The 12,998-nt window shown below is 41.4% G+C and overlaps 1 protein-coding gene across 4 annotated transcripts in view; it reads left to right on the forward strand.

Moving 5' to 3' along the window:
• The first annotated feature begins 786 nt into the window (after positions 1–786).
• The window catches only part of FAM13C (family with sequence similarity 13 member C), a 128,198-nt gene continuing 115,986 nt past the window's right edge, over positions 787–12,998 (forward strand). Inside the window, exons 1-3 of one of the 4 annotated variants that reach the window (XM_059662666.1) lie at positions 787–895; positions 1,362–1,400; positions 8,184–8,240. Coding sequence is in view for 2 of the 4 variants with exons in the window: in XM_059662665.1 (XP_059518648.1) it covers positions 1,339–1,400; positions 8,184–8,240 (119 nt within the window). In the remaining 2 variants the exon portion in view is untranslated. The other 3 variants (XM_059662667.1, XM_059662665.1, XM_059662664.1) reach the window with 3 other exon arrangements.

The following is a 12,998-nucleotide window of genomic DNA, read 5'->3' on the forward strand; positions in this document are numbered from 1 at the left end:
ATTCATGCTTTCGCCCTTAGTACCAAGTTTGGGGTAATTTTCTAAGTCTCTGAAAGTAGAAATTTGATGCTATTTGTTATTGTTATAAATTAAAACTCATCTGCCTATACAGTTTGGACTAAAATCCACCATCTCAGCTGCTTCTGGGAGTGGAACGTTTAAAAAGTGGGGGAAGGGGTCTTCCTAATTCAAAATCAGCGTCTTTCACAGATGACTGTTCATTCCCTATCAAGGTCAAGCTGGCAGGAGAAATGAACAAAGGAAAGAGGGCAGGACAAACATCCCCAGGGGGAAGCCAGTGGCAGCTCACAGCCTTCCTTTCACTCAACTGGGCTGCCTTTGTTTAAAGGGGATAGCTTTTGTGGATGCTATTTTTCATCTTTTGTAAAGGTGCTTGGGAGCGGAGCTCCGAGGGCTGCTCCGGGCGTGGGAAGCCCCGCCTCTTGCACGGTCCCTCTCAGTCACCCGCTAATGCCTGGAATAAATTCTCCTCTCGCCCTTCGTGGGCTCATTCACAGCTCTGTCCTCCGGGGCTAGGTGCTTCCTCTCAGGGACTGAAATAACAAGAGTGCAGGCAGATCGGGTGTGATGCTGGGAACCCTCCTTCTTCTTTTTCCTGGGCAATACATGTAAAACAACACACACACACACACACTCTCTCTCTCTCTCTCTCTCTCTCTCTCTCTCTCTCTCTCTCTCTCTCTCTCTCTCTCTCTCTCTCTCTCTCTCTCTCTCTCTCTCTCTCTCTCTCTCTCTACTAGTAAAACAAAAACAGCAGCCATCTCCCCTCCTCCTTCTCGTCCCCTCCCCCTGCTCGTTCCCTCCCGGCTTTTTCTGAACGATGGATGAATCTCTGCGAGCTTCCATCTCTAGAGGGGGTAGCTCTGTAAAATTGGTAAGAGCTGTCTGCAAGAAGGCAAGTTCCCCGCGGGTTTCGGCACTAGGCAGAAACAGTTGGGCTTTCCTATTGCCAGCTCCGGGGGTGGCTGGCACCGAGAGGCTTGGATTAAACGCGGCGCGGGGCTGACAAGGTTGGGGTCGCGCTCTAACTCTCCAGGTGCTCCCTGCGGGGATCCGGTGGCCCGGAGTCCCGCTCCACCGCGCACCCCGCCCCACCCAGCGCTGTGCCCGCAGCCTCGGGGGCTGCCGGGCTTTGTGGTTCGCAGTGAGGCTGGGCCCCTGCTGGGGGTGTCGTTACGAGCATGTGCAGACAGCAGCCCAAGGTAGAGCTGGCGTGCCGGGCGAGCCCTGAGATTTGCCTTGCAATGCCATGTTTGTGTATGTGCTCTAACTCCCGGAGAGCGACCAGGGAGGCGGCTCCCCCGCTGGACTTGGCTGATGTTTTCTTGTTTCTGTTTCAGCCTTCAGGATAATTCCTTCAGCAGCTCCGCTGTAACAGAGTAAGTGATTCTTTCCTAAAACAAGACTTGCATGCCTTTCTCTGGAAGCAACTATCACGAACCTACCCTCTACTGTCCCCAGTCACTCTTCATATTAGATACATTGTTTCCTATAATCTGGGGCTGGAAAGACCAGGAGACTTGCTGACTGATGGGGCCCAGAAATCTTTTACAGGTTGAAATCAGCGTTTTAGCAGCTGTGGGAGATATATTAAAACAAGCTGATGCTTGCTGGAGCTCAATGCACCAAGATATGTGTTCTTGGAGCTCAGATAAAAAAGAAATCTATTTGACATGTCATTAAGGAAGCTCTGTTGTATTTTGCCAGTATTGGTGTCAGTTTTCATGGAATACACTGTATATATTTACAGCAAATAGAAGACGGATATAAATGACTTGAGTTGAATTCCAGCATGTGATAAACAGGCTAAACTTATCCTAACCCTCTCTTGTCTACAGATTCTTAAGACACAGTAGAGTAAACTTTTCTTGCATGCCCTTTGTCATTTTTGTCTACTGACCTCAAAGACCTGACTTATAGGAGTAAAGAGTCATTTTGTCCTATGGTTAGAGTGTTCATTGGGAAGGCTCAAACCATTGAAACATGGAATGAAGGAGTGCAATATTTTACTCAAGGCCAGCAGGCACAGAATTTTTTTATTAAGTATTTAAAGTTCATGATGTAAATTTTTGTCATCTCTTCCTGAATGTTTTCCTAATACTGTACATATATGTTAAGAATTGAGAGCATATTATGCTAACACCACATGTAATTTACATATATACATATATGTAAGGAATATTTATAGTTTATTTAACAATTTTTATCTAGGCTAACTCATGATGTTTACTTCTGGGACTTTTTGGTAGGAGTCATTGTCACAGCTTTTTAGGAAAAAAGGGTGTATAAAGTGTTATACTCAACTACAAGAAAATGCTGCAAGTTTAATAGAGAAAGCCCAGTAACTTGGGAGCTGTTTGCTAAAGGTCCCTAACAGGCAAAAAAATGTGGGAGTAGATAGTTTGTGAGTATCAAGTCTTACTACTGTCATAACTTGGTGATGGAAGGTAAGATTCTACAGGACTTCTGAGGCCCTCTTATTTCCCTCATTCTTTTGTTTCTCTGGAATTGCTACTCTCTTAGTGTCCAGCTTTAGTGTTGGGCTCACTTAAGTGGAGTTATTTTTAAAAACACCCCCCCCCCATTGGCTTTATTTAGAAGATGCAATATAATATACTCATTGTGACTTATAACTTGTTAATGAGATTGCTTGGTAATCATGTGCAACTTTGCACTTTCTAAAAGCCTGGGAGTGGGGGAAGATGCCTGCCAGAGTCTGCTGGCCAATGATGAGGTGGGGACTTCCTGGTTCAGGTCCACAGGTACTCTCCTCCCTCTGCTGTGTTTACAAGCACCAGGTGCTTTCTGGGCCTGATTCTCCTAAGCCCTGTGTGGCCACATCCCCAGAGTCAGCCACAGGCCTAATAGCTTCAAAATGGAGACCCTTAGTTCCAAATTTCACATGGACAATTGTGTGTGTGTGTGTGTGTGTGTGTGTGTGTGAGTGAGTGTGTGTGTGTGTGTGTATAAAGGTTTTATAGTTAAATGCTGGGGAAAGTCTGGTACCTTGTCTTTGGCCACTCCCCAAGGAATTCTGATTGCATAAGTTTCTGTTGTTGTTTTCAGAGAAGGAATACTGGTTTATTTTTTAAAAAAAGCACTGAGTGACAATTAGAATGCCATCTGGCTGATCTAAAAATCTAAGGAGCATATTTAAAACATACCAAAAGCTTCATAGGTGCAACACAGCATGGACTAGGGTCGTTTAAAACTAGTGGTTGTTTAATGTAATGTTTTCTCCTCCCCTCAGTAGTACAAACCATTTTCTTTGGTTCTTTGGGCAAGACCCCAAAGCCAGCAGGGCCAGGATGCACTCACTGTCCTGAGACACAGACATAGCGGGTGCTCAGTAAATGTTGGGGTATGGTCTTGGCATCCATAGAGGAGGTGCTTGTCTTTCTTTTATTTTTTAATTTTTTAAAATTTATTGTCTAAAGTTTTACATATGTCTCCTTTTCCCTCAATTGATACCTCCCCACTTCCCCCCCTCCCGCCAGCCATTCCCACCCTGGGGTGCTTGCCTTTCTTATATGTTGTTTTGGATACAAGATAAATTCTTCTTCCTCCTGTCCCCAACCCACTCCTACTTCTTCCTACCCACACTCATTTGTTGTCTTTAGTGCCTGAAATTCCACCTACAGATGATTTCTTTTGGTTTAAGGCCTCTGGTGATGACACTTATTAAAATGGAAATTAAAAAGTCTGTGCCCCTGGGAGGTAGTTTCAAGTTGTCATTATTACTTGAATATAAATTATGTTATCAGACAGTCTAACCTACTAGGGTTCTGCTTGGCCAGTGTAGGGGGAGGGTGGGTTATAAGTGTCAAAGGGAAGGGGAATTGGGAGGGACTCAAAGACAGATTTTATTCTCTTCTCCGTTTCTCCCAGGCCTGGCATTGTCTGTGCAGCTGTGGACCAAGTCACTTTCTTTTTCTACCCGATCTTCCAAGATCAGAATGGCCGTGGCCTTCCCTTGGTATCTGCAGTGCTCTTTCATCTTTATCTTTCCATGGTCATTTCCTAGGTTTCCTGGCGGACCTGCTATTTGAAATGAAGCCTGGCCAGCAATGAATTCTGATTTAGTTATCAATGAATTAGTTATCATCCAAAACAATGCTTTTCTAAACCAACTAATCATCCATATCAACTGTGGAACGGGGGTGGGGCTTGTGAAAAATTCAGCTTCCCAGGGTTTATCCCAAAGGGGAAACCTAGAATGGGTGATTGTGTTGGAGTCAGCTCAGCGCTGGTCTGGGGTTGTAAACAGTTAGGTCTTTGTTAAACTTTTTAGAAGCATACTAGTTAGGGAGAGGGAAGGGCAATCTGTTTTTAAAATTCACATTCCTGGATCCCACCCTCAGAGAGTTGATCTGAGGGTGATGTGGGGGGTTGGTGTGGGGGTGAGACCAGAGTCTGCTCTTTCAACCAGGCACTCCAGGTGGTGCTAATGCGAGTGGTGCTGGGGACACACTGAGAAATCCCACAGGATTTCAGGCTGTACCTCTGCAACTTTGCCTTCAGGTACACGGTACTTCAAGGTGAGTGACAGTCCCGTTCCTGGCACGACTACATTTTATCTAATAACCAACCTGAGGCCTCTCTTCTTATTTACCACAAGTCAAACAAGAGATCCTTTTAGGGGGCACTTCTTTCACCACCATTATCCTAAGTAACAAGTTGTTCTCCCTCTTGTGAGCCTCTGGGAATGTAGACTGAAGAGAGGATTTGGTGGGCTCAGGGGGGTGGAGCAGTCCCTGCTGTGCACACTGGAACCCTGGGCAAGTCCTTAGCCTCTTGTGTGAATGTAATTTTTATTGCACAGCATTGTCAGGCTTCATTGAGATAATGTAAAAGGGAAAGTGAGCTGCGAAGAACCATATGCTTTTTCTTGTTTGAGGTTGATGAAGGGAGTAAAAGTCTGAACAGAGAGAAAGGTAACAACCCTGGGCATTTCACAAAGAATAATTGAAAGGACAAATTATCCAAGTATTGTCTAGGCAACCACAAATCAAGAACTCTGGGACTTAAAAATCTAGTTGATGTCTCAAAGGAAGTCATTTAATAGAAGTGCTGCTCACTTTTTTTTTTTTTTTACTACAAAAAACAGTAAGAAAAACATTTTATATTGCAATCCAACACCCACATATATACAAGATTTACTCAAACAAGTTTAGTGAAAAAAACATTTAACTCTTACTGTAGTGACATTTTCTATTCTGTTTCTCTAACAATAACAGCAAACTGCTGGTAGCTGCTATGTAATTTATGACATACTAATTAACAACTTGCAGTTTTAAAAACATTATACAGGAAGATACCTAATTGTGAATATTGAAGAAGGAGATTATTAAAGAGATTGATCTTTAATTTCCTGTATTGAGCTCTAATGTAAAAGACCAGTTAGGCACTTGGTCAGAATTGACTTTCTTCCAGGAGTGGGGATATCTGGATATGAGTTCCCACCATAGAACCCAGTTTTATAATTGGGTTAGTATTGTACATTGCAGTGGCTGCTGGGCAAGGAATCAGTAGAACAATCAGAGATGTTAATTAAGTAGAACTTGACAGTCTCCGTCAAAGCAAATGAAAACCCAAATGAACTACAAGAGTTTGTGTGTGTGCCATGTAAGCCAGTAGGGAGATCTGTTGCATTGCTGTGAGCAAGGAATTGTGTTTCCTTGAGTGGCAACTTAAGTGGTTCAATAGGCCTTTAGAATGGGATCAGCTAATTAGGTCTGGCCTCATATCTCAGAAAGCATCTGCAGCTTTGGATGTGCTGGTGCTGAGTTTCCATTTTTAACTAATTGTACTTTGAGAAGAAAGGTTAACACATCTAATGGTGGGAGGGGGGCGGGAATAAGTTCTTGCCAAATTCCCAAACAATAGGTATTGTTGAGCTCTAGGGTTGAATCTCTGGTTGAACCCTAATTCTTTGGAAGCAACAATTCTAGATTTCTGTTCTTCATTGATTTTTCTACTTAGCTAGGTAAGTTTTATTGGGAAACATTTTTATTCGCATTACAGAGCTTAGATCAGTGATGGCAAATCTCTGACATGCGAACTCATTATTTTGGTTGATTTTTCTTTGTTAAATAGCATTTAAATATATAAAATAAATATCAAAAATATAAGTCTTTGTTTTACTATGGTTGCAAATATCAGAAAATTTCTATATGTGAGACGGCACCAGAGTTAAGTTAGGGTTTTTCAAAATGCTGGCACGCTGAGCTCAAAAGGTTCGCCATCACTGGCTTAGATGATGGAGAAGAACGAGGCAATACTTAGGAATTTAACTTGTTTTCCATGAGATGGACAGAGTGGGTTATTGACAGTCAAAAAGAAGAGAAAGCAGGGACATTTAGTTCATTTAATTAAGAAGAGCATTTTGTTAAATCAACTGACTTTTTTTTAACTGCCAGTAGGAGCAAAATATTTCAGCAGGTAGAGAGGATAGAGTCTGTAGCTGGCCTTTGTTTAATTCTGTACAAAATCATAATTTAAAAGGGATAATAAGGAAAGAAGATGACACTTTAGCAATTTGTTCTAAACCATTGCTGGTAAAGAATTTTAAAAATTTTTAAATGATTTTATACAGTATAAATACCATATTATGGTTATATTTATGTGTGTAGGGATATTTTTGCCTACTCATTACATAATGAATCTCTCAAGCAGGGCCCAAGTCTTTTTCAACTTTGTATCCTTTAGAAGTAGTGCTACTCAAAGTGTGGGTTCCAAATTGTTTGTAACTTGTTGTAACTTGTCTGATGCAAGAACAGTAGGGAGATAGGGAGTAAGCATTTAATAATGCATATAGGAGTTTGACATTCCTGTGACATTTTTATAAAAGTATCTATCCACAGTGGATTGGAAATAGAAAACAAACAGGTCAGTCCTGAATTCTAAAGAGTTTGAGAAGCACAGGTCCAATGCCTAATGTAGTACCTGGAAGTCAATAAATGCTCAACACATGCTTGCTAAGTTATTTCAGGGATCAGAGTAGCTGAGGGGTCAATGTCAATGACTGGATTCAAGCACTCACTGAGGGTATACTCTGGGGTAGCACTGTCAGCACTGTGGCAGCCTATCTAGAAAGAGAAATTATGGTTATTTCTTCTCATGGAATTAAAGAGATCTCAGAGGTACAAAAGAACTACACAGCAGTATGAGGCAAGATATAGTTGGTTACCAAAACCTTATAATGAAGAGTAAACATTTACGTATTAAGGTTAAAGTAGGAATGTGGCGTGTGAATGAACTTGGCTGGGAAGGTTCAGAGTTCGTGAGACTTGACTTGGGCAGTGAAGGATGAGTAGGAGTTGACGATGAAAAAAGCATTTCAGGCTGGCGTGTGATGGAGTGAGGTGGGGTGGGAATGGCTGAGAACAGGAACAAAGCCTCCCTCCTACACTAGTGACAGAGAATGGGTCTACTCCAGATTCCCTTGGGCAGTGTGGAACACTGTAGGTTTTCAATATGAAATAGCCAAGACTTTTTCACAAGGTTATTACAGAAGTTTTATAAAAAGGAAGGGGTATGCCCTAACCAGTTTGGCTCAGTGGATAGAGCGTCGGCCTGTGGACTGAAGGGTCCCGGGTTCGATTCCGGTCAAGGGCATGTACCTTGGTTGCGGGCACATCCCCAGGAGGGGGTGTGCAAGAGGCAGCTGATCGATGTTTCTCTCTCATCGATGTTTCTAACTCTCTATCCCTCTCCCTTCCTCTCTGTAAGAAATCAATAAAATATATTTAAAGAAAAAAAAAGAAGAGGTAGTAGATGTGTTTTGGGACTGTCTTAGTCAGAGGAAAGGCAAAAAGGCATGTAGTGGAGTCTCTTTCAAGCCATCAGTCTTAATGTCAGGTGTCCTCTCAAGAGCTGTGAACCCTAAGTCCTTGCTCAGATCTTGTTAGCTTAGGTGAAGCAGAGCAGTGGAGGGGGAAAAAAAGAGCTTCCCTCTGGTTCTGAGCTTTTAAGCTCACCTGAAATGACATAATTAATATCATTCCCTGGTAGACATGTTGGGAATCTGAGCTGTTTGGGAGAGAGAGCTGAGGATTATTTTATTTTTTAGTTTACCGCGCTATCTTAAGATAGTTCTAGGCTATTGCTGCTTCTACTGCAGCAGACAGTTGGATCTGATGTGGTTTTGTTTCTTCTCCCAGGTGTGAGGAAGACGCAGTCTCTCTTCATGAAGACCAGACTGATTGCTCCAGTCTCAGGTATGACCCACCATTGCTTAGTTCTTAATCAGGAGGCACAGAAACCATCAGGGTCTGGTGTCTGTAGTCTCTTCTTTGAATTCTAATAATTGTTCTTGTGTCTTCCTTCTAATAGATTATTAGCTTTTGAAGGAAGTTTTATCGTATCCACTTTTGAATACCCCTCCCTTAGTATTCAAGACAGCGCCTTTTATATGGGGAATACTCAATCAATGACTGTTGAATTCAACATTGATTCACTCATCTCAGTGTTCCTGTCATAAACCTTAAGTAGATTTATTCACCAAAGGTTCATTGGGTATCTGGGTTACCGTGTTGGTTATCAAGGTGTTCATGGTCTAATGGCAAAACCATGAAAGTGGTTGAAGCACTTTCATGTACATTTTATTATGTAATCTGAACAGCTGAAAGGAGGCTGATATTTTCCTTCTCATACTGTAGATGGAGAAACTGAGGCTCAGAGGGATAAAGCTTATCCAAGATAGCATAGCCACTATGAGGCAGAATTTGGACTTCGTCTGTCTGACAGTGAATTCCACTTGGATAACATACATTTATTGAAGACCTGTTTTGTGTTCCAGAAACCATTCAAGATATGGGATAGAGAAAGACAAATCAATCCCTGCTCCAGTCCATTGGAGGAGATAGGCAAGAATATAGAGATGCCACTTTAAGTCCGATTTTAACAGAGGTAAACAGGATTCACTTAGAAAGACCAAATAGGCCAGAGAGGTTTCTGGGATTCTTAAAGAAAATGACAAATGGCACATGAATTTTTTTTCTTCTTCAAGTGTGTGTGGGATACAAAGCCAAGAAAAAGATGATGCCATTAAGCAGGGTTAGCAAGTTATCAGAAAACCAAGAGAGTATAGAGAAAATTGTTCAAGTTAAAGCAACAACAAATACTTCAGGATGGCAGGAATCCTTAGAGCTGGGTGGGGAGTGAGGAGGCCAGGAGTGATAAGAAATGAAGCTCCAGATATAAACAAAGGCCCAATTTCAAAGGGTTTGTGTACTTTGCTAAGGAGTTTGGAATTTATCCTGGAGGTTTGGGAAGACTAAAAAAGAGGCCTTAGCTTGTTCTTTGCAAATAATTACTTACAAGTCTTGTAACAATAGCTCCCATTTATTGGGTTATGGCCTTGAGCCAGCTTTTATGGTAGGCATTTTACAGAGAGGTATTATCTCTGTAAGATAGAGGTGACATCCTCCTTATGGATGAGGGTCAGGAAAGTGAAGTGGGATGGCACAGGCTTCAACTAGTAAGTGGGGAGGGGGGTGGGATCCTTAAGACTCTTGTTCTTTTTTAACATCATGATCATTCTAAGTTACGAGTGATCCCATTAAGTGGTGGCATAAATTACATAATCTGTACTTTTCTGGTGTTTTTTTTTTTTTTTTTTTTTGGATTGTGAGGAACCAGTAATAGGTTAAAGATATATTTCTAGCCCTGGCCAGTGTTTTTCGGTGGTTAGAGCATTGGCCCAAGAACCAAAGGATAGCAGGTTCCATTCCCGGTCAAGGGCACATACCTGGGTTGCAGGTTCGATCCCAGTAGGGGTGTGTGTAGGAGGCAACCAATCGCTATGTCTCTCTCACATCAATGTTTCTCTCTCCCTCTCTTTTCCCTCCTCCTTTCCTTCCACTCTCTCTAAAAATCAATGGGGGAAAAATCTCCTGGGATGTGAGGATTAACACAACAAAAACAAAACAAAAAATAAATATATTTCTAAAGATGACTTTTGTATTTAGGCTTTATATTTGTGTAAGGAAAGAAAAAAAAATGCTCTTTGCTTCCCTTACCCACTTTCCTTGATTTTCAAGTCAATGGGGAAAATAAGATTAATAAATTTTGGGCATCTTGAAAATATGATATAAAAACAAATTTCTGGTATTATTTTAGGAAGGTATCTATTGAAAGAGTCAATTTAGATTTGAAAAGTCATTTTTTTTTTCTTATTCTTGAGTGTGCCAGAATCCTCCTTGAATGAGGAACATTTAAGCTACCATAATGGCAGCTGTCCTTCCTTTTGTTTCTCATCTAGGAGTGTAGAGTGTGAGAATGATTATTAGTTTCTAGTGAGATGTCGGGGAGAAACACGTTTCACTTCTTCCTTTCTAGGGTCTTTGGCTGGTCTAATAATTAAATTGGCATGACATTAACAGGAGAAAAAAATGAATTTTGTACATATGGGAACCCCAAAGATATGAGATTCTTTGGCAGTTAGGTAATTGAGGCTTATATACTAAGCTCAGCTAAGGAGAAGAGGATAGGTTCCAGGGGCCTCAAAGGGGAGGAAGATGATTCCCAAGAAGATGAGAAGAGTAGATCTTTAGTAAACAGATGTGCTAGGACATGCAGATAAGTCATTCTGATAGAAAAAGTTGTCTTTGGTATTAGCTCACTCCTGGTACAGCCCCTCGATATAAATTCTTGTAGGCAGTTAAGGGGAAGGTAAAAAGCTCTTTTGGAGTCTGTTGGGCTTTGATTGTCTTCAGTTTGAAATAATCAACATGCCAAAGTGGCATATGTTAGGGTCACATTATTTGCCCTGTCTCAGAGAAAAATGCATTTCAAGTGAAGGAGTGTAGTTCCAAGTCAGGTTTCGATACTGGTTTCCAAACCCATTAGTGACTTAATTTTTTTTTTTTTTTTAGTTATAAATGATCTTAAGGGAAAATATTAACTAGTCTCACTGGCATTGATTTTTTTTTTCCAGCTACAGTCAAACCTGGGTTCTTGAATATCTCCCATCTCAAACAATTTGGTTCTCCACCAAGTTGTTTACATAAAAAATGTCTCAATTGTTGAACAAGCTTTGGTTTTTCAACTTACAACCCTTTCACCCTGACAGATCAGTATGACAAAAAGCATCTCTCAGGCCACAAAGAAAGGAGAGAATGCACTAGTATAGTCAGATTACTGCTAACATCTCAGGAAATTATGCTGTAAATATTTTTGTTTCTTTGCTTTTGTTGCTAGGGAAATGCAGGATTAGCACAATTTTAAAACATAAAGAGGCCGTCAAGAGTGCTAATGTTGTGAAAGAAACAATCACAGGCAATTGAAGGGGTAGGTAAACTGTTTTTGATTCAGATAAATGAAAAGCAGTTAGCCAGTGACAGCAAAGAGACCACATAATGACTTCCTAAAAGAAACCCCTGGAATGAGTGCTGAAAGTGATTTCTTTAAGGCTAGTAGGGAGTGGTTCGATAAATTTAAGAAAAGAAGTGTTTGCTGATAGATTAAACAGTACATTAGATATGTAGAGTATATAAGAGAGGTTAAAATGGAATCATTTAGGGGTCTGGAATGAATTAATTCAATTTACATAATTTCTAATGGGAAAAAACGATTTGGTTTTCAAACAAAATCACTTCTCAAAACAGCTTTCCGGAATGAATTAAGTTAGTGTTACAGAATTTACCAGGTGACCAAAAAATACACAGGAAGTACTCAGAGATCCAGGATAAACCCATTTACTTTCAGATGTACTAGTGCAGTGAACTCAGGGGGTCAGTTCTCCAAATCCCTGAGTGAGTGAATATGGAGGAAGCTTTCCCTTTATGCCCTTCAGTTTCTTTGTTTTCTATCTGTTTCCTGACTACCAGGCTTTTTTGGCGGGCTTCCACAGCCCCTCCTGAGTCAGTTAAAATGGGGAAGTTAGTGTTAGGTCGCTGAAGGGGGAATGCACGAGGCCAGAGTGGTGAGAGGGGTTACGATTATTTGATTTGATCATCCGCACATCAGGTGCTGAGCCTAGATGGCTCCAGCAGCCAGTGAGGGGAGTCAGAGGCTTTTAAAGGACTTTTGGCGGGATTTTTCTGGGCAGAGACCTCTTTATGCATACCTGGAGGGGAGAGAATGGAATGTGGTCACCGCAAGTAAAAAGTGGTCTTCAGCAAAGGGAATGTCCATAGTGAAATGACCTGAAAAGCCAGTTCTGGGGGAAGGGTATCAATTTAATTGCTCGATCAAACCGAACAGATTGTATCTAAATCCCTGGTCTGGGTGGTGTCAGTGACCTCCCCTCCAGCTGAGCTGTTAAATTCTTTGTTTATGGCCCCTTTGTAAATCGGGAGTAATTAGGAAAACAGGTCTTGCTAGAAAGGGGCAGTGACTTTATTATAGGCTATCAAGAATGTACATTAGGTTACTGGCACAGATTCAGATTGCTCCCCCCCCCCCCCAATGTGTTATATTCCCCATCAAGAGAACCTAGGTTCCAATGAAATACTGAAATATTATTTCATTTGTTTGGTTCTCCTTCACCAGATAGCACTAAGCTTGTCCTAAGGCGTTAGTCCAACTGTTCACATGGTTTTATTTCCACACCTTGCCCACCTGCATCCTGATCATGCTCCAGACCTCCTATCCTGATGTTTGCTCTGATCTTTTCCCAGAAGCTAACTGGAAAAAGTTAGCCTCCCAATAAATTTAGCAAATTTAATTCCTTTTATTTGTGAAATGACATTTTGAGCAGTGGACATAGAAACCCTTCCTTTGCTGGTCTTGTCTCTTGGCTTTATGTGCCCTTGAGTCACAAGGAATTGCTTCCTAGCTAACATTGCCAAAATCTCTTACATAGGTGCTTGGGAAACACCACGTGGCCACTCCTGATCTAGTATACAAATGATTGCCTGTGGGTTAAGGGTGATGATATTGATCGTATAAAGAGATGCCCCATTTGGTTTTGTCCATGGTATTTGCTGAATTTTTAGGAAAATAAGAAAACAAAATGCACCTAGATTTACGAG

Source organism: Myotis daubentonii, chromosome 13 (genome assembly GCF_963259705.1).
Source record: "Myotis daubentonii chromosome 13, mMyoDau2.1, whole genome shotgun sequence".
In the NCBI taxonomy this organism is placed as follows: Eukaryota; Metazoa; Chordata; class Mammalia; order Chiroptera; family Vespertilionidae; genus Myotis; species Myotis daubentonii.